The 25,057-nt window shown below is 43.4% G+C and overlaps 1 protein-coding gene across 1 annotated transcript; it reads left to right on the top strand.

Moving 5' to 3' along the window:
- Window positions 1-335: 335 nt before the first annotated feature.
- Window positions 336-2,361, top strand: LOC122935430 (E3 SUMO-protein ligase ZBED1-like). Its single transcript, XM_044291197.1, has 2 exons — window positions 336-589; window positions 675-2,361. The coding sequence occupies exons 1-2, from the start codon at window positions 336-338 to the stop codon at window positions 2,359-2,361; spliced, it is 1,941 nt and encodes a 646-aa protein (XP_044147132.1).
- The last annotated feature ends 22,696 nt before the right edge of the window (window positions 2,362-25,057 follow it).

The raw sequence follows: 25,057 nt of genomic DNA, 5'->3' as shown, positions 1-25,057 counted from the left end.
TCCAAAGTAAACCAATAACTTTATACAGCCAAGCCATCTTCGTGGCATATATAAAGTTATTGGTTTATTAGACTCTGGAGAGGGTTTAATGGAGGCACATTGGCGCTGGCAAATTGCAATGGCACCTTGTTATTGGTTTGGATGGAGAGATCTGTGTGAAGTTGAAAGGTGATATTCTGATTGGGGAAGGGGGGTAGTTTGATCCGATGTTTCTGAAATCTGAAATTCTTCTTTTACCCCCCGTAAGGTGTGACTGTGTCACTTAAGTTTTACTAATTGTTGCACAAAGCAAGAGGCAAGGCCTAAAGAAGTATTAATTTACTTTCAACTGCGAAATGGAGAAAGAGAGAGAAAATATAAGTGAGGCCGCCGAGGGGCGATCAGAAGAGACAGGACAGAGAAAACGACACAGAGTGTCCAAAGTTTGGGATCATTTCAAGCTGAGAAAGAAAGAAAAATCCGTACAGTGTGTCTATTGTAAAAGCGAACTAGCCTACCATAATAGCACGACATCAATGCTTCAACATTTGACCAGAAAACACCCAGTTTACGCATGTACTAGTAGTTCACCAAGCGGACCGGACCCAAGGTAAGTAAATCAAACATTTTACATAATCACACACCACACATGCTTCGTATTGTAATAATAATAGTTTATTTAACATCTTTTTCAGTACATCACAATCACAGCGACGTATGGACAGCTATGTGTGGACAGCTGCATCACGTTCAACTGAAGCAGCTGAGCTTACAGACAGCATTCTGAACATGATTGTCACAGACATGCGCCCGCTATCTATGGTGGAGGATGAAGGTTTTCAGAGGATGATTTCCACTTTCAATCCAAGATACACTCTTCCTTCCAGAACCTACTTCATGAAAATTATGGAGAAAAAGTATGAAGACATCAAAGGCAAGTTGACGAACACTCTTAAGGAGACTGACAGCATTGCACTTACAGCTGACATTTGGACGAGCGTCGCTACAGAAGCTTATCTGGGGGTGACGTGTCATTTTCTTGGGAAGGATTGGGAAATGGAGTCCTACAGCCTAACTACGATGCCACTTGAAGAAAGGCACACAGCGGCAAATATTGCAGAGTGGCTTGAGGATGTTATTGTCATATTTGGCATTCCAGCAAAGAAAGTCAAAGCTGTTGTCCATGACAATGGTGCTAATGTTGTAGCAGCAATGAAGATTTTACAAGAAAAACATGGATGGGCATCGGTGCGATGTGCAGGTCACACCCTGAACTTAGTTGTGCAAAGCGCTCTGAAGAACCACCAAGCCATTTCTAAGTGTGTGGCTTGTGTAAGATGCCTTGTTGAGCACTTTAAGAAGAGTGAGTTGGCATGTACAAAACTAAAGGAGAAGCAACAGCAGATGGGCACGCCACAACATATGCTGGTGCATGATGTAAGTACACGCTGGAATAGCACTTATCACATGATAGCAAGATTGCTGGAACAAAGATGGCCGGTGACTGCTGCTCTCTCAGACCCAGAAGTGACTCCAAGAGGAAAACACCACTACCTTGATCTGAAGCCTGAACAGTGGAGCCTGATTGAGGAGCTTAGCCAGGCACTTGAGCCATTTGAAGGAGCTACGGTATTTCTGAGTGGGCAGAACTATGTTACCCTCTCTGCACTTCCACAGCTAGTGCAGAACTTAAAGAAGTCCATACAGACTTTAACTTTTGAGACTGCACCATTAATTTCATACCAGGCTCATGCAGTACAACAGATCACAACAAGATGGCAAGAACTGTCTACGTTTCAACCTGACTCGTCTTCAAACACTGCCCTAATTGCTGCTGCTCTGGATCCCAGATTCAAGAAACTGAAATTCTTGTCTGCAGATGAGTCATTCAAGGTCCAAAGCACAGTACAGACCATGGCAATTGTTGCCAAAAACGAAATGACACGGTCCAGTGAACATGGTGAAGCAGAAGCTTCTTCTAGAAGAGGACAAGATAACCCTGCTGCAGCAAAGCCAAAGGATCATTCGGCGGTATCTTTCCTTCAGAACATACTGGGATCATCAGAGTCCAGCTCCAGTGATGAAGAGGATAAAGAGCAGCAGTTAAGCCAATCTGTGCAGAAGGAGGTCTTGATGTACTTTGGAGAACATCCCGTATCCAAGAAAGAGAATCCGTTGTCATGGTGGAAAACAAATGAAGCACGCTATCCAGTACTAGCAAAGCTAGCAAAGTCCTTTCTATGTATTCCAGCAACATCCACGCCATCAGAACGACTGTTTTCTGCAGCAGGAAACATAGCATCAAAGCGGAGGGCCAGCCTCAGTTCTGAGCATGTGGATATGCTCACTTTTCTCCATAGTAACCGCCGAATGATCCTTTAGGCCACGAATCAGCAACCTTCGGCACTCTACCTGCTGTGAAACTACTACTCCCTGCATGCAACAAACATGCTGTTCTTCTAGTTCTAACGCCTATAGAAGTGATTGAAGGAAGCATTCTGGGAGTTGTAGTTCCCAGACAGCTGGAGTGCCGGAGGTTGCTGATCACCGCTTTAGTGTAAGCCAGGGCAAGCTACATGCACTTTACCATATGATATTGATATGTACCTCAGGAGGAGATAGCCTTTATCCAAACTGGTGTAAAGGTCAACTGGTTTAGCAACCATCAGATCATTACACCTTTCATTATTCAGAGCTCCTTTGGAAAATGAGGTGGAATCGGATGATTGGTTGCTATTGGTAAACTAAGCCGCCAGTTTTCCTTTACACCACTTTTGATAAATCTATTCTCACCCACCAGTTCTTCTTTTTGCCTTCTAAAAATGCCAGAAAGCCTTTGAAGAAAATATGTTCAGAGTTGAAGTTGAACAACAAAGGGTAAGGCAATGTTTGTCTTACTTACTACTACTAAACACTATTCCGCTGTTGCAGTGGTGAAAGTAAATTCACAAAAACACTACTAACACCTTTATATATATAATTATATATACACAATTATTGAAAAGACAAAAAACTTCATGATGTGTAGCCCAACGTATATATAGGCCCAAAACCCTCCGAGAGAGCAACATATAATAAAGAGGATACATAAACCAGGATTCACTTCTTACTCACATTTCTGTAGATCATATCAATACAGAATTTCTCACCATTGCATAGAGGTAGATGTGATATACACTCAATCCTTGTAGGTTCCAACACCAGGGATTGTCTGTGAATATGCTGGTCTTGGAAGGAACCTACAAGGATTGACTTGACTGTATCACATCTACGTAAAACGTAATGATGAGCTATTCTGATATCTACAGAAACGTGAGTAATCCAGAACCCTGGTTTAAATTTATCCTCTTATATGTTGCTCTATAGGAGGGTTTGGTAACTTTGGTTTGGGGCTGGACCTATATACTTCGGCTACAGATGAGTCTGTAGTTTTTCCTCTTTTAAATAATTGTAGATGTTTTATATAGAAAGGTGTAGTCACGTTTTTGTGAATTTACTTGATTACTTTTTTAGTAATTTAGCATTTTTATTTGAAATCTGCTTTTACAAGTTAAAGTATTTTGATCATCTTATTAACAGCTTAGCTTAGGCCAAGTTAACTTCACATTGCATTGCAGTGTCAACACTGGGAGTCAGTCAACTCTGATCAGCTGGCGACTGGCTGGAGTCTGGCAAAAAAATGCTATGTGACTCAGACTGACTCACTTCACTACACACTCTGTGCAGCATTTTTTGTCCTGATCCCCATTACAGTCAATGGGCATGATGCCCAGGGCATCTATCTAGCTTGACAGATGGAGCCGGGTGTACTCCAGCAGTCCGATCCTCCACCGGAATAGACTGACGGAGACACAGAGTTCACAAATCACAACATAACCCAAGCCTGCTGGAGTATACCGTAATGGGTATAGCCGGATACAACCAGCTATATGCTCTGCGACTGCAGTGCTCTCATAATCTTATTGACTATAATGTGTATGTGTTCCATATCTAAGGCCATCTGGCCATGTGCTGGCATTCCTGATGGATATCGTCCAAACTTAGCTTGAATGCTGTAACAAGGCAAGACCCTTTACACCATTACAGTTAAATGCTGCAGCAGCCGGCAGTATCCAGTTATACCCGATATGGTACATTCTGGCTGGCCTGGCTGTTCTTCTGACAGAACCAGAATGTATATTGCAGGCTGCAGCTGTGAAAGAAACCTTATGTCATGTGTGTGCAATTATTTGCTATACCATACCACCACTGTAAGAAATAAAAATATTGTTTTTATAAACAAAAACGTCATTACGTACGTTATTTTAAGAAGGCTTTTCTTATTAGATTACTCGATGAATCGAGAAATATAATCGATAGAATACTCGATTACTAAAATGTTCGTTTACTGCAGCCCTACTTTGGATGTTTTATCCGAAGTCGATTCGCTCATCCCTAACGTCCATATTTGATGCAAACTTGTGGCTAAGCAATGCTGGAAAATGCAGATGAAAAACTTAAAAGGGACTGTCTCATCAGAGATAACCCCTTTCAGATGCAGGACCAGCAGAGATCGGCTGATCACCGTGAAGTCTGCTCTAAATCAGCTGCAAGGGAAATGCAGTATTACTAATATTAGCTAGACTTTCACAAGATTATCCAAAATTTTCTAACATTTTTTTTTTAAATCAACACAGAGCAGGGGCAGTTTAAAATAATCATGCCTGTTACTGCCAATCACTGGCCAAGTAGTCATGTGCTGTTGAAGGATATGACTAGCTTCTGCAGTCACATGAACGAATGACATACGGTATCATGCTCCACGTGACGTTAAGTGTCATCTTCCCTGTTCGTATTTTGTTTGTTGTATTTCCGTTTTTTGTATCTATGCCTGAGGGAGACTCCTGTTCATCCTTCTGGTGGAGGAATAGGTTGTCTCAAGTCCTGTCACTATACCAGGGCCCTACAGGGTGTGTTAGGGCTGTAGGTTACTGTGTATGAACTTTCCTACCATCAAGGTCTGTTCATACTGATAGCTAGTCAGGACTTGGATTAGAGTTGTTCTAGGAGGTGACCTTCTCCTTTACCCTAGTTTCCAGGCCTAGTTCCAATTCCTTTTCCTCCTGTGCTCAGTGTGGAGGTTCCCAACCACACGGCATCCGTGACACACTGCTGGACCATTGGCAAATTAAGCAATTGTGGGACATTTAAAAGGTAAGGCTTTTTTGTTCATTTTATACTGCCTCCTGCTCGGTGACCATTTTTTACTCCTTTAGTAAGCAGTTTCAAGAAAAATTTTATGTGAATATGCTAACCATAAAGGGATTGTCTACTCCTTTACTAACAATGGCTTATACTCAGTATAGGCCATCAATATTTGGAGACCAATACCCTGATGATCAGCTGTTTCAGAGTAAGGCCTAATGCACACGACCGTTGTGTGTTTTGCGTTCTGCAAATTGCACGGACAGCCATTGATGAAACTGCCTATTCTTGTGTCACCACCAGACATCTGAGAAGCTCTGTCAGATGTCTTTCAGAACCTCCTCCTTGAGCTTCCTTTTGTTTTGCTTTCATTTTCTCATCTCATTAGCCTCTCTCAGCTGTCATGTAGTTGCACTGATTGCATCCCTTTAAATCCCTTCCCAGACTGCTTAACTTTGCGGTTTATATTCCTTCCTGGAGTGTGTGCATACTGATCCTACTTCTGAGTCTTCTACAGATAAGTTTTGGTCATTCATTTGTGTTTTTCTGTTTGCTGGATCCCAGGTGACCCTGACTCCCTCCGTATCAAGTGTAGGGAGCCGGTGGTCATGTCCCCTCACTATTATAGGGTGTTCAGGTGTTATACAGTCAAGGTACGAGGATATGCGATCATCTACCATTGGGATTTTCGCATAGGCTGAGCAGTCACGGAGAGTGCCAGGTCTGATGCAGGGCTCTCCCTTTTGTTTTGGATCCAGTTAGTCGGATATTCCTGTACACCTTCCGTGACATTATAAACCGCCAAAACCGTCTTAAGCATGAATCCGGTTTCAACCTTGATTGACCGCATGCAGGGTCTTTGAGGTAGAAGTTCTCCGGAAAACTGTCTCTCAGTTTGAGGTGACCGTTTCTGCTTACGTTCATGGAGTTTGTTCTGAGCCTAAAATCTCGCTTCTGGATACGTTCTCTGGGGGTAGTGAGAATTTTGTTTGTTTTAGAGAGGCTTGCAAACTCCATTTTTGCCTACTTCCCCATTCCTCTGGTGATGAGGAGCGGAGGGTGGGGATCATCATATCGCTGCTCAGGGATAACGCTAAGTCCTGGGCCTTTTCGCTGCCGGTGGGGGCACGGCCCCTCCGTTCAGTGGATGAATTCTTGGTAGCTCTGGGTCAGATATATGATGATCCGGATCGTATTGCTTTGGCTGAGTCTAGACTACATCTTTTATGCCAGGGTAAACAGTCCGCAGAGATATACTGTTCAGAATTTCGGAGATGGGCAGCTGATACTGGTTGGAATGATGCTGCACTCCGAAGTCAATTTTGCCATGGTCTTTCAGAGGGATTGAAAGATGCATTTGCCTTTCATGAGAGACCTACCTCCTTGGACTCTGCCATGTCTCGGGCCGTTTGTATTGACAGGCGTCTTAGAGAGAGAGGAGAGATCCTCCCTGTCATACTCAGTCTCAGGAACAAAAACACGTCCCACGGCGCGAATTACCGTCAGCCAGTCACCAGGATCAAGAAGAAATCTTTTTATTGCAGCGATACAACGCGTTTCGGGGAATCACTCCCCTTCATCAGGTACACAGTGCAGCTCTGTGTACCTGATGAAGGGGAGTGATTCCCCGAAACGCGTTGTATCGCTGCAATAAAAAGATTTCTTCTTGATCCTGGTGACTGGCTGACGGTAATTCGCGCCGTGGGACGTGTTTTTGTTCCTTTATACTATTATCTTCTTGGGGGCTCCAGGCTTCTCCGTTTGAAGATCTTCTGTGATCCCGTGGCTGCAGACCGCCCTATCCAGACATCCAGGCTTGTTTGATAATACCTACAATAGTGTTGTGCCTATCCTTGCACAACCATATAAGGTGAGCCTTACCATCTCTCTCCATATATCAATATATACCCACAGAATTACCCTATGGTGCGCCCATCTGTGTTTTTTTTACAGATTTTAAACCAGCCTGATATATTACATACTCAGTCTCAGGACAGTGCGGCGGTCTCATTCAGTGCACAGGGGTCTCAGTCGCTCTCAATCCCTTCTGAGCAAGAGCCCATGCAGCTGGGTTTGATTACCTCTGACAATAGAAGATTCAGCCCTCATGGGAAGGTTTGTTTCTGTTGTGGGAGTATAAATCATTTGGCAAATGTTTGTCCCTCTAGGAGATTCAGGCAGTTTTTTGAGAGTAATAAAGTAACAAAAAGAAAAAAATCCTCTAAAAGCGTTCCATCTGTTACTATTGGCAAGGTTGATGCGGAAATTGAAGGTTTTCCGTTTGCTTGTAGTTCCCGTTTTGTCCTACCTGCCAGGGTGGCGCTAGAGAGCAATAACATTTTTTGTGAGATTTTTGTAGATAGTGGAGCAGCTGTCAATCTCATTGATAATCAATTTTCTATAACTCATGGTTTCCAGGCATGCACTTTGGGAAAGGTTATACCTGTTTTTGCTATTGATTCCGTTCCACTTTCTCAGAAATCGTTAAAGGGCATAGTTCACAATATCCATTTGATTGTGAGTGATGCTCATGTTGAGGATGTGTCATGTTTCATCCTTAGCGGGTTCCCTACTCCTCTAGTGTTGGGGTTACCCTGGCTCACCAAACATAACCCCACCATTGATTGGCAAGCGAGGCAAATAAATGGTTGGAGTGACTTTTGCAGAGAGAATTGCCTCATGACATCTGTTTCTGAGGTTTCTACTAAGACTGTACCATCTTTTCTCTCTGAATTTTCGGATGTCTTCTCTGAGAGTGGTGTTCAGGACTTGCCCCCGCACAGGGAGTACGATTGCCCTATTAATCTCACCCCAGGCGCCAAGCTGCCTAAATCTCGTTTATACAATCTCTCCCAACCTGAAAGGATCGCTATGCGTGCTTATATCTCTGAGAGTCTGAGAAAAGGACACATACGACCCTCAAAGTCACCTGTTGCCGCTGGTTTTTTCTTTGTTAAGAAAAAAGATGGTTCTTTAAGACCATGTCTGGATTTCAGGGAGCTGAACAGTATCACAATTCGTGACCCTTATCCGCTTCCTCTGATCCTGGACCTGTTTAACCAGATTGTTGGGGCTAAAGTTTTTTCCAAGTTGGATCTAAGAGGGGCATACAACCTGGTCAGGGTCAGAGAAGGAGACGAATGGAAGACGGCCTTCAATACCCCTGAGGGCCATTTTGAGAATTTGGTTATGCCTTTTGGTTTGATGAATGCTCCAGCCATCTTTCAGCATTTTGTGAACAGCATTTTTTTTATCATTTAATGGGGAAATTTGTATTAGTGTATCTAGATGACATTTTGAACGCTAAACTGGAAAAATGTGTGTTTGCGGTTCCAGAAATTCAATTGTTGGGGTTTCTTCTCTCCGCTTCTGGTTTTCGCTTGGACCCCGAGAAGGTCCGCGCTGTGCTTGAGTGGGAGCTTCCTGAGAATCAGAAGGCGCTGATGCGTTTTTTGGGTTTTGCCAATTATTACAGGAAGTTTATTTTGAATTATTCCTCTGTTGTTAAACCACTCACTGATATGACTAGAAAGGGGGTAGATTTTTCCTCCTGGCCGGTAGAGGCGCGTAAGGCCTTTTCTAATATCAAGGAGAGTTTTGTTTCCGCTCCTATCTTGGTACAACCTGATATTTCTCTACCCTTCATAATTGAGGTTGATGCTTCTGAGGTGGGTGTGGGTGCGGTCTTGTCTCAGGGTCCCTCTCCTGCCAAATGGCGACCGTGTGCCTTTTTCTCGAAGAAACTCTCCTCCGCAGAGAGAAATTATGATGTGGGAGATAGGGAGTTGTTGGCCATCAAGTTGGCTTTTGAGGAATGGCACCATTGGCTAGAGGGAGCCAGACACCCTATTACCGTGTTTACTGACCATAAGAATCTGGCCTATTTGGAGTCAGCCAAGCGTCTGAACCTGAGACAGGCCAGATGGTCTTTGTTCTTTTCCAGGTTTAATTTTGTTGTCACGTTCCGCCCTGGGGTTAAGAATGTGAAGGCGGATGCCCTGTCACGTTGTTTTCTGGGAGGTGGGAATTTTGAAGACCCGGGTCCCATTTTGGCTGAAGGTGTGGTGGTCTCTGCTCTTTATCCTGAATTGGAGGCAGAGGTTCAGGTAGCCCAGTCAGAGGCTCCTGATCTTTGTTTTCCTGGGAGGTTGTTTGTGCCTCTCGCTTTAAGACACAAGATTTTTAAGGAACACCACGATACTGTCCTTGCTGGGAACCTGGGGGCAAGAGCCACAGTGGATCTCATCGCTCGGAGATTCTGGTGGCCGGCGCTTTGTAAGTCGGTTGAGGGTTTTGTGGCAGCCTGCGAGACCTGCGCTCGTGCCAAAGTCCCTCATTCACGGCCATCAGGTCCTCTCCTTCCCTTACCCATTCCTTCCCGTCCTTGGACACATCTGTCCATGGACTTCATTACAGACCTGCCTCGTTCTTCGGGGAAGACTGTGATTCTGGTGGTGGTGGACCGTTATAGCGAAATGGTGCATTTCATCCCTTTTCCTGGCTTGCCCAATGCTAAGACGCTGGCGCAGGCATTTATTGATCACATTGTCAAATTTAATGGTATTCCTTCAGACATAGTCTCTGATAGGGGCACGCAGTTTGTTTCCAGATTCTGGAAGGCTTTCTGTTCTCGCTTGGGGGTTCGGTTGTCATTCTCTTCTGCTTTCCACCCGCAGTCGAATGGCCAGACAGAGCGCGTCAATCAGAATCTGGAGACATATCTGCACTGTTTTGTGGCGGAGAATCAGGAGGATTGGTGTTCTTTTTTGTCCCTTGCTGAGTTTGCTTTAAATAACCGTCGCCAGGAGTCCTCTGATAAGTCACCATTTTTTGGTGCATATGGGTTTCATCCGCAGTTTGGGACATTCTCTGGAGAGGGGTCTCAGGTGACCCTGACTCCCTCCGTATCAAGTGTAGGGAGCCGGTGGTCGTGTCCCCTCACTATTATAGGGTGTTCAGGTGTTATACAGTCAAGGTACAAGGATATGCGATCATCTACCATTGGGATTTTCGCATAGGCTGAGCAGTCATGGAGAGTGCCAGGTCTGATGCAGGGCTCTCCCTTTTGTTCCTTAGTTTTGGATCCAGTTAGTCGGATATTCATTTTGTGTCTTCTAGTTTCCTGTACACCTTCCGTGACATCTTGTCCGCAAAAAGGACGAGAATAGGACAGGTTATATTTCTTTAGCGGGGCCATGCAACAGAGAAACGTATGCGGACAGCACACAGCGTGCTATCCGCATCTTTTGCGGCCCCATTGAATGGGTCCGCATCCGAGCCGCCAAAACTGCATCTCGGATGCGGACCAAAACAATGGCCATGTGCATGAGGCCTTACTGCAATGCTGGAAGTTACTGCCAAATCTAAACAGCATTGTTCATTATGCATTGGATGGAGTTTGTAACTGCAGCACTGCTCTAATTCACTTCAATAGGAGCAGCACTGCAGTAAGCAGCTCCATCCACTGCACAATAAGTAGAGTAGTGTAGTTCTGGCACGAGCTACTCTGAAACAGCTGATCGGTGGGGGTTCAGGGTGTTAGACCTCCACTGATCAGCTATTGATGGTGTAGTAATAGAGGTATCCAGATATCAAAATTATTGTTAGGGGTAGACACTCCTCCCTTGACACTCCTGTAGTGGGTCTTCACCTTGTCCATGTGCCCTTCTCAAAGCCAGGCCAAGAGATTGTGGCCATAAAAATCTGTAAGATGGAACCATGTCACAGAAACCAGAGACCCTTATCATAAAAACCTGAAGATAGCGTTAGGGTCCTACACAAACCTTGCACATACTAGAACCGCCAGGGATTCAGGAAAGGGCTAGCGTCCTCTCTCGCCAAAGTCACACATAAAACCCCTATCTTGAGATATACATCAAAGAAATATGTGTCCTAATCCATATTTAGGCCACATGCTTCCGCCTGAGAACTAAGGCCACGTATAAGTCATATCTATCCCAGTTCAGTAACAAGGAGCAACTAAATAACTTAAGTAATCTTGCCATTACCTTCTCCATGTTTGGTATGCAAGTGTGTGGGACATTAGGGCAAAGTGGATGGAGGTAATATGAAGTTGCTAAGATGCATGCCCTAAAAGATATTTTAATACATGGTGACAGACATGGTGTACAGAAGATGTCGGAAACACTGGGTCATAAAAGGTCACTACCATACTTACTGGCCTCTTCTTGCATCACAGGCAGGATTTTACAAACTTTGGTAACCATTTTAGTTGTTCCACAAGAGTTAATGGAATATGGAGATAACATTTCAGAATTTTAATTTTTGGGCAAATTTTCCATTTAAAGCATTTTTTTTACGCTAACAAAGCAAGGGTTAACAGCCAAACAAAACTCTATATTTATTGCCCCGATTCTGTAGTTTACAGAAACACCCCATATGTGGTCATAAACTGCTGTACGGGCACACAGCAGGACGCAGAAGGAAAGGAGCACCATGTGGTTTTTGGAAGGCAGATTTTGCTGGACTGTTTTTTTGACACCATGTCACATTTAAAGACCCTCCTTGATGCACCCCTAGAGTAGAAACTCCCAAAAAAGTGACCCCATTTTGAAAACTACGGGATAAGGTGCCAGTTTTGTTGGTACTATTTTATGGTACATATGACTTTTGATTGCTCTATTACACTATTTATGAGGCAAGGTAACAAAAAATAGCTGTTTTGGCATTGTTTTTATTTTTTGTTATTTACAATGTTCATCTGACAGGTTAGATTATGTGCTATTTTTATAGAGCAGGTTGTTACGGAAGCGACAATACCAAACATGACTACTTTTTTTAGTTGTTTGTTTCAGTTTTACATAATAAAGCATTAAAAAAATATATAATTGTTAGTGTCTCCATATTCTGAAAGCCATAGTTTTTTTTTGTTTTTTGGGCGATTGTCTTAGATAGGATCTCATTTTTTCAGTATGAGATCACTGTTTGATTGGTACTATTTTAGGATGCATATGACTTTTTGATTGCTTGGTATTACACTTTTTGTGATGTAAGGTGACAAAAAATAGCTTTTTTGGCACACTTTTCTTTTACGGTGTTCACCTGAGGGATTAGGTAATGTGATATTTTTTATAGAGCTGGTTGTTACGGACGCGGCAATACCTATTCTTACTTATTATTACTTATTTACTTAAGTTTTACTCAATAACAGCATTTTTGAAACAAAAAAAATTATATTTTAGTGTTTCCATATTCTGAGAGCCATAGTTTTTTTTATTTTTTAGGCGATTGTCTTAGGTAGGGTCTAATTTTTTGCGGGATGAGGTGACTGTTAGATTGGTACTATTTTGATCACTTGGTGTTGCACTTTTAGTGATATAAGGTGACAAAAAAAGAGTTTTTTTTAGCACAGTTTTTATCTTATTTTTTGACGGTGTTCACCTGGTTGTTACGGACGTGGCGATACCTAATATGTATACTTTCTTTAATTTTTGAAGTTTTACATAATATTTTTTAAACAAAAAAAGAAATCATGTTTTAGTGTCTCCATAGCCTGAGAGTCATATTTTTTTTTTATTGGGGGGGGGGGGGGGCGATTGTCTTAGGTAGGGTAGGGATTTTGTTGGATGATATGGCTGTTTGGCTTTATTTTGGTGTGCCTATGACTTTTTGATCGCTTGCTATTACACTTTTTGTAATGTAAGGTGACAAAAAAATGGCTTTTTTGTGGCACTGTTTCTATATATATATATATATATATATTTTTTTTTTTTAAGGCGTTCACCTGACAAGTTGGGTCATGTGATATTTTTATAGAGCTGGTTGTTACGGACGCCGCGATACCCAATATGTCTACTTTTTTAAATGTATTTCACTTTAACACACGAATAGCATTTTTGAAACAACAAATGATGCTTTAATGTCTCCATGTTCTGAGAGCTATATATTATTTTTGAGCGATTTTCTTATGCAAGGGCTCATTATTTGCAGAATGAGGTGACATACGCCTTTTTGATCACTGGGTGTTGTTTTTGTGATGTAAGGTGAAAAAAATGGCTTTTTTGGACACAGTTTTTATTTTTTATGGTGAAACCTTTTTTTTATAAAACACTATTTAAAAAATATATATATTTTACACTTTGTGTCCCCCATAAGGTCATACAAGACCTCTGGGGGACATTTGACTTACACCCCCAGAGATCTAGAAGGTAGGGACACCTGGCAACTGTCCCTGCCTTCTTTCTGGGTTTCCCTGCTGTCACTGACAGCGGGCAACCTGCTCTGCAGCTGCACGATTAGCGTGCAGCTGCGATCTCTGAATGGACATTCCAGAATGTCCATTCAGAGTTAAACATCCACCCATAGGACATTTATATCCTATGGGCAGATAAGAGGTGGTTAAAGAGAACAAGCTCATGACAGGAACAGAGGCACTCAAAGTACACACAAGAAACAACGGGTGAGAACCCACGTGAGAACGGCATGACTACGCAACACCAGGTATTCACTAGAGCCTCAGATGGTGAGTATAGGCTTGGGCCAAGGTAGTTGCCAGGAGGTGCTCCAGAGCGTTAACAGAGTCAGTGGAAGCTGGTCCAGACAGACCAGGTGTCACGGCGCCGTCTAGGAGGCGGGCACGTCCAGAGCGCGCGCTCATCATCAGTGCATCCAGCGTCACCCGCGCTCCTGATAATAGTATGCGTGCATCTATCTGCATTCATGCTAATGGTTTTAGGGCTGAGCACCGAGCTGATCACTCGGTGCTTGGCTGTGTAGTCTGTGTAGAGTCATGTGACGCTGGCCATGTCACATGACCCATCTAGCTCCCTATTTAAACAGGCAATCTGCTGGCCACAGATTGCCTGTTATTTAGGTTCCACCTGTGATTGTGTCTTTCCTGGCATACTTACCTCCTGCTGAATTCCTGACGATCCTCTGCCTGCTCCTTGTGTACTTTGCTGCTCTCTTGGTATTCTGACCCCGGCCTCCTCCTGACGATCCTCTGCTGACTCCTTTGGTACTTCAAGACTCCTCTGGTATTTATGACCCCGGCTTCTCCTGACTATTCTCTGCTTGCTCCATTTGTACTTTGTAGCTTTCCTGGTATTGACTCGGTCCATTTACATTCTGTTGTTTGTCTGTCATCCCTGCACTTATTCCAAGCTAGGGATTGCCGTCCAGTTGTGCTCTGTCATTAAGACTCGCAAGGGAAGTAGACAGGGCCAGGGGTAAGGGTGGAGAGCAGTGGTCACTTCCCTCCCCCTGTGGGTGTGTGTACGCGACCATTACAGAATAACAGGCCTACTGAAACCACTGTACCATGAATCCTCTAGTGACCCTGACTGAGCATGTGTCAAACCTGACGCAGATGGTGCTAGGGGAGAAGATTTTTTTCCCTAGAAATAGGACAAGACGCCGCTGCTCCTCAGGCCTCTGGCCCAAACTTGAGCCCTCATATGGAGCCACCAATCAAGCTTCCAGAGCCCTTCTCTGGAGTTCGGAGGAAGTTTCACTCCTTTAAGGAGAGCTGTAAATTGTATTTTCGTTTACGCCCCTTGTCTTCCGGGTCGGAAAACCAACGGGTGGGCATTGTTATTTCCCACTTACAGGGGGATCCCCAGGAGTGGGCCTTTTCTTTACCCCCTGATGCTAGTTGCTTAACCACAGGAGAGTTTTTTTTCAGGCTCTGGGTACCCTGTATGACGAACCAGACAGGGCCCTGGTAGCCGAAACTGCGCTAAAAGCATTGGTTCAAGGTAACCTCTCTGCCGAGGAGTATTGCACCCAATTTAGAAGGTGGTGTGTTCTCTCAGGGTGGAACGAGCCAGCTCTTAAGTGTCAATTCAGGTCAGGCCTATCTGATAATCTAAAAGACCTACTAGTTAGTTATCAGCTCCCTGAGACTCTTGAGGAGACTATGACCCTAGCAGTCCGACTCTACCGACGTGTGCGAGAAAGACGAGGTACTGGTCCAGTCTGAGGGTTTCACCAGGAGTGGTGTTGAGGTCTCCTCTGAAGAATCTATGCAAATTGGGATGACCAGAGGGGATCAGTGCCACAGATGTGTGATCTGTTTCTACTGTGGAGATCCTGACCATTGGATCAATCAGTGTCCAAAGAGGATCCTTTCTGATAAGGCTTCCAAGACAAGACCACCAAGGGACCAGGTACTCCCTGTTATTACTAAGAGTAAGCTTTTAGTTCCTATAACCATTTCTCTGGGTTCTAATAAGTGGTCGGGTCAGGCCTTTATAGATTCGAGCTCAGCGGCCAGCTTTATTGACCAGGGGTATGCTACTAGACAGGGTATTCCAATTTTTGTTTTACCTACGCCCATCCATATCATGGCCATCGACTCCACTCCCCTGCTGGGGGGTACTGTGAGGTCATGTACCTCAGAGATTTCCTTAGCTGTGGGAGTGTGCCACTTAGAGAAATGTTCCCTGTTAGTCCTAGAGAACTTACCAGTCGAGGTGGTATTGGGGATGCCGTGGCTCCAATTACACAATCCTATGATTGATTGGACCAGAGGGGAACTGGTGAGTTGGGGATCTGAGCGCGGCTTGAGTTTGTCTAGAATACCGGTTGGGTTCTCTGTGGAGTCTGAGGTATTACCTGCAGTCATAAAGGAGTATGCTCATGTGTTCTCGTCGTCATCCACGGAGGCTCTTACTCCCCATAGACCTTATGTTTGCACCATAGTCCTGGAGAATATTCAGAAAAAGACCGGCACTCACTTCTGGCAATTCAGTTGGCTTTATTCAAAGCATTCAAGGCAACACGTGTTTCGGCTCAACACTGAGCCTTTATCAAGCATAATGAATTAAATTACAAGACAATTTAAATAGAGCGCCATATCCGGCGTTCAGACGTGATGACGTCACACTGTCATGGTTACAATGTATACACAAAGTGAAAAAACAAGATAGAAACAAAACAGTTGTAACTGAAGACGGATCACTTCAATCAGTGATCACAATAATAGATACATACTTATAAATATTTATAAAAAAAAGAAGAAAGAAAAAAGTAAAGATGGCAGACATGTAGTGCAGCCAGATATACAGAAGCCGATTTGAAAGTAAATGTTTACAGTCAATATCCTGAGACATCTACATCTCTTACATGCTAAACATAATTCAACATTTTTTTATATATATTTCGCATTATTAGCAAATTATTTTCGCATGATTTTCAATATTTTCAATTTTCTTTTTTTCTGTGACTAAGAAAAGAAACAAAATTAATCACACCAGCAAATACATAACCAATGAGCAATATTTGATGTATGGTATTTAATACCTTATAGGAAAGAACTCACTTCATAGTCTCGATTGAGACCTTTTGGTTCCAGAGTCTGCAGGGTGTGAATCCAATAGCTTTCCCGTTTTTTAAGCATTAATAACCTGTTGCCACCTCTACGTGGTTGCTGTATCTGTTCAATAATTTGAAATCTTAATTGTGATATGTTGTGAGAACATCTGTCAAAATGAAAGGGAACTGGTAATAGCAGATTTTTCTTCCTTATACTGGATTTATGGTTACTGAACCTATCTTTCATTCTGACAGATGTCTCACCCACATATATCAAACCACAGGGGCATTTCAACAGGTAAACTACATAATTGCTATCACAAGTAAAAAATCCCTTAATCAGGAATTTTTTACCTGTGTGCGGATGGGAAAAGGTCTCACCTTTAATTACTGCTGAGCAATGGACACACTGCAGACACGGGAAAGTGCCCTTCTTTGGAGTAGACAAAAAAAGCTGACGTGGCATCTTACTACCCCCTATATCAGCCTTGACAATTGTATCCCTAATATTTCTAGTTCGTTTGTAGCAAATCATGGGTACATCTCTGAATTCAGCAACATCAGGATAGGCTGCACGTACAATCCCCCAATGTTTATTGATCACGTGTCGAAATTTATTGATCCACGGATGATACTTAACAATAAACGGTAACCGTCTTGTATCACTGCAAGGTCTTTTTTTATATACCTCGCCACTACATTTCTTTAACTCACCATCCAATAACTGTTTCGGATAACCCCTAGATAAAAATTTATCTGCCATCTCTTGCAATCTCGTCTTTTTTAAAACTTCATCTGACACAATTCTTTCTACTCGCCTAAATTGTGAGAGAGGCAGAGATTTTTTTACCGATGGTGAATGATTGCTGGAGAAATGGAGCAAACTATTCTTATCCGTTTTTTTATATGAAGATCAGTTTGTATTGAATTGTCAGAACCTTTTATTACCCAAGTGTCCAAGAAATTCATTTTGTTTAAGTCACTTTGAACTGTGAAAGATAATTCAGGCCATACATTATTCAAATGTGTAGTGAACAAATCCAATGACTCGATGCCGCCCCGCCATACGCAAAAAATATCGTCTATAAATCGACGCCAAAAAATGCAAAATTGCATATATAATGAATTACTGTATATAAAATGTTGTTCAAACCAAACAATATAGCTATTTGCGTATGGCGGTGCGGCATGCGAGCCCATCGCGGTCCCCCGTTTCTGCTTGAAGAATGTGTCCTGGAATAAAAAGTAGTTCTCCTCTAGAACTAATTGTAATAATTGGAGAAAAAACATTTTCTCTTCTGCGCTATGATCCGAAAATTCCAGGACCCATTCCACAGCAGTAAGGCCTTTCACATGTTCAATAGATGTATATAAACTCCTTACATCATAAGTACTTATGATGTAAGGAGTTTATATACATCTATTGAACATGTGAAAGGCCTTACTGCTGTGGAATGGGTCCTGGAATTTTCGGATCATAGCGCAGAAGAGAAAATGTTTTTTCTCCAATTATTACAATTAGTTCTAGAGGAGAACTACTTTTTATTCCAGGACACATTCTTCAAGCAGAAACGGGGGACCGCGATGGGCTCGCATGCCGCACCGCCATACGCAAATAGCTATATGGCTTGGTTTGAACAACATTTTATATACAGTAATTCATTATATATGCAATTTTGCATTTTTTGCCGTCGATTTATAGACGATATTTTTTGCGTATGGCGGGGCGGCATCGAGTCATTGGATTTGTTCACTACACATTTGAATAATGTATGGCCTGAATTATCTTTCACAGTTCAAAGTGACTTAAACAAAATGAATTTCTTGGACACTTGGGTAATAAAAGGTTCTGACAATTCAATACAAACTGATCTTCATATAAAAAAAACGGATAAGAATAGTTTGCTCCATTTCTCCAGCAATCATTCACCATCGGTAAAAAAATCTCTGCCTCTCTCACAATTTAGGCGAGTAGAAAGAATTGTGTCAGATGAAGTTTTAAAAAAGACGAGATTGCAAGAGATGGCAGACAAATTTTTATCTAGGGGTTATCCGAAACAGTTATTGGATGGTGAGTTAAAGAAATGTAGTGGCGAGGTATACAAAAAAAGACCTTGCAGTGATACAAGACGGTTACCGTTTATTGTTAAGTATCATCCGTGGATTAATAAATTTCGACACGTGATCAATAAACATTGGGGGATTGTACGTGCAGCCTATCCTGATGTTGCTGAATTCAGAGATGTACCCATGATTTGCTACAAACGAACTAGAAATATTAGGGATACAATTGTCAAGGCTGATATAGGGGGTAGTAAGATGCCACGTCAGCTTTTTTTGTCTACTCCAAAGAAGGGCACTTTCCCGTGTCTGCAGTGTGTCCATTGCTCAGCAGTAATTAAAGGTGAGACCTTTTCCCATCCGCACACAGGTAAAAAATTCCTGATTAAGGGATTTTTTACTTGTGATAGCAATTATGTAGTTTACCTGTTGAAATGCCCCTGTGGTTTGATATATGTGGGTGAGACATCTGTCAGAATGAAAGATAGGTTCAGTAACCATAAATCCAGTATAAGGAAGAAAAATCTGCTATTACCAGTTCCCTTTCATTTTGACAGATGTTCTCACAACATATCACAATTAAGATTTCAAATTATTGAACAGATACAGCAACCACGTAGAGGTGGCAACAGGTTATTAATGCTTAAATAACGGGAAAGCTATTGGATTCACACCCTGCAGACTCTGGAACCAAAAGGTCTCAATCGAGACTATGAAGTGAGTTCTTTCCTATAAGGTATTAAATACCATACATCAAATATTGCTCATTGGTTATGTATTTGCTGGTGTGATTAATTTTGTTTCTTTTCTTAGTCACAGAAAAAATGAAAATTGAAAATATTGAAAATCATGCGAAAATAATTTGCTAATAATGCGAAATATATATAAAAAAATGTTGAATTATGTTTAGCATGTAAGAGATGTAGATGTCTCAGGATATTGACTGTAAACATTTTATTTTCAAATCGGCTTCTGTATATCTGGCTGCACTACATGTCTGCCATCTTTACTTTTTTCTTTCTTCTTTTTTTTATAAATATTTATAAGTATGTATCTATTATTGTGATCACTGATTGAAGTGATCCGTCTTCAGTTACAACTGTTTTGTTTCTATCTTGTTTTTTCACTTTGTGTATACATTGTAACCATGACAGTGTGACGTCATCACGTCTGAATGCCGGATATGGCGCTCTATTTAAATTGTCTTGTAATTTAATTCATTATGCTTGATAAAGGCTCAGTGTTGAGCCGAAACACGTGTTGCCTTGAATGCTTTGAATAAAGCCAACTGAATTGCCAGAAGTGAGTGCCGGTCTTTTTCTGAATATTGAAGTGGGTTTTTCATACCTTAGACGCGAGCACCGCGACGCAAGAGAGGAGTGCCGGCTGTTTCCCTGTGTTTATAGTCCTGGAGAAGGGGGCAAGGTTTCCTAAGGGGCGTATTTGCAATCTTTCCAAACCTGAACGTGAGGCCATGGAAGATTATATTAAGGAGAGTCTCATTAACCCTCGGTTTCTCCTATGGGGGCAGGATTTTTTTTTGTTAAGAAGAAGGATGGTGGTCTTAGACCCTGTATAGATTACCGGAAATTAAATTAGATCACTATCCGGAATACTTACTCCCTCCCATTGATTTCGAATTTATTTAACCAGGTATTAGGGGCGGCCTGGTTTTCTAAGATTGATTTAAGAGGAGCATACAATTTAATCCGAATCAAGGAGGGTGACGAGTGGAAAACAGCATTCAATACCCAGGCTGGTCACTTTGAATATCACATTATGCCTTTTGGACTCAGCAATAGTAATGCGATGTTCGGTCCGCCCCCTATACATCATCATTAAGTAAACTTTGACCCTGTACCTCACAGTCAGCAGACACATTCCAGCCAATCAGCAGCAGACCCTCCCTCCCAGACCCTCCCACCTCCTGGACAGCATCCATTTTAGATTCATTCGGAAGCTGCATTCTCAGTGAGAGGAAGGACAGTGCTGCTGCTGCTGATGATTCAATAGGGAAAGCGTTAGCTAGCGCAGTGTTCTGTGTCCACAGACTGCACCCCAAAAAGCCCTTTTCAGGGCTGGTACATCAGTCTGCTTTATTTATATATATATATATATATATATATATATATATATTGCAGTTGCCTGGCTGCCTGTGTGTGAGAGGCTGCAGGCTCAGTCACAGACAGCACTGTGTGCATACCATTCATACAGGGTGTGACAGAAAATACCTTGGAGATAAAACAAAAATCTATTTAATATTTTTCTGTGATATAATCACATTTGCAAGCCCGTGTGTGTCAGGCCCACACAGACTGTTTTGTGGCCACTGGCTAGGCCTCCACTCATACCGTTACAGGGTGTCACTCACTCAAATACCTTGCAGATAAAAAAATTATATTAAAAAAATTTCTGTGATATAATCACATTTGCAAGCCCGTGTGTGTCAGGCCCACACAGACTGTATTGTAGCCACTGGCTAGTGGCTAGGCCTCCACTCATACCGTTACAGGGTGTCACTCACTCAAATACCTTGCAAATAAAAAAAATTATATTAAAAAAATTTCTGTGATATAATCACATTTGCAAGCCCGTGTGTGTCAGGTCCACACAGACTGTATTGTGGCCACTGGCTAGGCCTCCACTCATACCGTTACAGGGTGTCACTCACTCAAATACCTTGCAAATAAAAAATATTATATTAAAAAAAATTCTGTGATATAATCACATTTGCAAGCCCGTGTGTGTCAGGTCCACACAGACTGTATTGTGGCCACTGGCTAGGCCTCCACTCATACCGTTACAGGGTGTCAATCACTCAAATACCTTGCAGATAAAAAAAATTATATTTAATATTTTTCAGTGATATAATCACAGTTGCAAGCCAGTGTGTGTCAGGCCCACATAGACTGTATTGTGGCCATTGGCTAGGCCTCCACTCATACCGTTACAGAGTGTCACTCACTCAAATACCTTGCAGATAAAAAAATTATATTTAATATTTTTCTGTGATATAATCACATTTGCAAGCCCGTGTGTGTCAGGCCCACACAGACTGTATTGTGGCCACTGGCTAGTGGCTAGGCCTCCACTCATACCGTTACAGGGTGTCAATCACTCAAATACCTTGCAGATAAAAAAAATGATATTTAATATTTTTCAGTGATATAATCACAGTTGCAAGCCAGTGTGTGTCAGGCCCACACAGACTGTATTGTGGCCATTTGCTAGGCCTCCACTCATACCGTTACAGGGTGTTATTCACTCAAATACCTTGCAGATAAAAAAATTATATTTAATATTTTTCAGTGATATAATCACAGTTGCAAGTCCGTGTGTGTCAGGCCCACACAGACTGTATTGTGGCCACTGGCTAGGCCTCCACTCATACCGTTACAGAGTGTCCCTCACTCAAATACCTTGCAGATAGAAAAAAATTCTATTTAATATTTTTCTGTGATACAATCACATTTGCAAGCCCGTGTGTGTCAGGCCCACACAGACTGTATTGTGGCCACTGGCTAGTGGCTAGGCCTCCACTCATACCATTACAGGGTGTCACTCACTCAAATACCTTGCAAATAAAAAAAATTCTATTTAATATTTTTCAGTGATATAATCACAGTTGCAAGCCTGTGTGTGTCAGGCCCACACAGACTGTACTGTGCCCACCACTTATATAGGGTGGCACAGTACCTTGCACGCATAGTACCACTTATCTAAAAAAAAAATGACAGGCAGAGGCAGGCCACCCTGCCTGAACACTGGCCCTGGAATAATGCCCAGTGTTCAGAGGCCACGTACCCTGAACCCAAAAAATTAGGAGAAAATAGTTGACTGGCTTACACAGGACACCCAATCTTCAACAGCTTCAGCTAAGAACCTTGACGCACCATCCTCCTCCAGCTCAGCTTTGGTCACCTGCTCTCAAGTTACCACTCTCCCACCCGCCGCCACAACCACCACTACCATCACAGCCGCTTCACTTGATTCCTCAGAGGAGTTATTTACACATCAGTTGGATGAAATTAGTGATGCGCAACCATTATTGCCACAGGATGTAGATAACAGGGATATGTCTCAGTCAGGCAGCATTACACACATGGACGTACAGTGTGATGCTGATGATGATGTTGTACCCGCTGCTGCTTCCTTTGCTGAGGTGTCAGATACAAGTGAAGTGGTTGATGATGACGATGTTTCCGTGGATGCCACGTGGGTGCCTGCTCGAAGAGAAGAAGAAGAGGGGGAAAGTTCAGAAGGGGAGACAGAGAGAAGGAGGAGACGAGTTGGAAGCAGGGGGAGGTCGTCGCAAGGAGCTAGTGGCACAGTCAGACAGCATGTATCGGCACCCGGGGTCAGTCAGACAGCACGCCAATCAACGCATGCTGTTGCCACCACCAGAATGCCGTCATTGCAAAGCTCAGCAGTGTGGCATTTTTTTTGTGAGTCTGCCTCTGACAACAGCGATGCCATTTGCAACCTGTGCCAAAAGAAACTGAGTCGTGGGAAATCCAACACCCACCTAGGTACAACTGCTTTGCGAAGGCACATGATCGCACATCACAAACGCCTATGGGATCAACACATGATGATGAGTAGAAGCAGCACACAAGCTCAAAGCCACCATCCTCCTCCTGGTCCAGCATCTTCAGCCACGTCAACCACTGCTGTCCTCCGTGCACCCTCTCAACCACCCGCCACTCCGCCTCTCACCTTCAGCAGTTCCATCTCATCTGCCCACAGTCAGGTATCTGTAAAGGAAATGTTTGAGCGTAAGAAGCCAATGTCACAGAGTCACCCCCTTGCCCAGCGTCTGACAGCTGGCTTGGCGGAACTCTTAGCCCGCCAGCTTTTACCATACGAGCTGGTGTAGTCTGAGGCCTTCAAAACACTTGTCGCTATTGGCACACCACAGTGGAAGGTACCTGGACGAAATTTTTTTTCAAAAAAGGCAATCCCAAACCTCTACTCAGTGATTGAAAAAGGAAGTCATGGCATCTCTGGCATACAGTTTTGGGGCAAGGGTCCATCTGACCACTGATACCTGGTCTGCAAAGCACAGTCAGGGCAGGTATATCACCTACACTGCGCATTGGGTCAACCTGCTGATGGCTGCCAAGCATGGAATGCGTGGCTCTGCAGCGGAGTTGGTGACACCGCCACGACTTGCAGGCAGGCCTACTGCCACCTCCTCTACCCCTCCTACTCCATCCTCTTCCATAACCTTTTCTGCTGTGGCGTCTGGCTGCACATCAACTGAATCCCCCCAGCTCCCCAGGGGTTACTCCACATCCCGGATACGACAGTGTCACGCTGTCTTGGGGTTGATTTGCCTGAAAGCAGAGAGCCACACCGGACCAGCACTCCTTTCCTCCCTGAACACACAGGTGGATCAGTGGCTGACCCCGCACCAACTGGAGATCGACAAAGTGGTGTGTGACAATGGAAGCAATTTGTTGGCAGCATTGAATTTGGGCAAGTTGTCACATGTGCCGTGCATGGCACATGTGTTGAATCTCATCGTACAACGCTTTATGTCTAAGTACCCAGGCTTACAGGACGTCCTTAAGCAGGCCAGGAAGGTGTGTGGCCATTTCAGGCGTTCCTACACGGCCATGGCGAACTTTTCAGACATTCAGCGCTGAAACAACATGCCAGTGAGGCGCTTGATTTGCGACAGCCCGACACGTTGGAATTCAACACTCCTAATGTTCGACCGCCTGCTCCAACAAGAAAAAGCTGTCAACGAGTATTTGTATGACCGGGGTGCTAGGACAGCCTCTGCGGAGCTGGGAATTTTTTTGCCACGTTACTGGACGCTCATGCGCAATGCCTGTAGGCTCATGCGTCCTTTTGAGGAGGTGACAAACCTAGTCAGTCGCACCAAGGCACCATCAGCGACCTCATCCCATTTGTTTTCTTCCTGGAGCGTGCCCTGCGAAGAGTGCTGGATCAGGCTGTAGATGAGCGTGAAGAGGAAGAGTTGTGGTCACCATCACCACCAGAAACAGCCTTGTCATCATCGCTTGCAGGACCTGCGGCAACGCTGGAAGAGGAGTATGAGGAAGAGGAGTATGAGGAAGAGGAGTCAGAGGAGGAATGTGGCTTTGAGGAGGAGGAAGACCAACCACAGCAGGCATCCCAGGGTGCTCGTTGTTGTCACCTATCTGGGACCCGTGGTGTTGTACGTGGCTGGGGGGAAGAACAGAGCGTCAATGACATCAGTGAGGACGAGGAACGGGAAATGAGTAGCTCGGCATCCAACCTTGTGCAAATGGGGTCTTTCATGCTGTCATGTCTGTTGAGGGACCCTCGTATAAAAAGGATGAAGGAGGACGACCTGTACTGGGTGGCCACACTACTTGACCCCCGGTATAAGCAGAAAGTGGCAGAAATGTTACCAAATTACTGAAAGTCAGAAAGGATGCAGCAGTTCAAAACCAAACTAAAAAATATGCTTTACACAGCTTATAAGGGGGATCTCACAGCACAACGGGAATCTAACAGGGGAAGAGGTGAACGTAATCCTCCTCCTACCATGACCACGGCAGCAAGG

The sequence above is a fragment of the Bufo gargarizans genome, chromosome 4 (assembly GCF_014858855.1).
Source record: "Bufo gargarizans isolate SCDJY-AF-19 chromosome 4, ASM1485885v1, whole genome shotgun sequence".
NCBI lineage: Eukaryota > Metazoa > Chordata > Amphibia > Anura > Bufonidae > Bufo > Bufo gargarizans.
The sequence above is the reverse complement of the archived record's forward strand: the minus strand, read 5'-3'. Positions and strand labels throughout refer to the sequence as shown.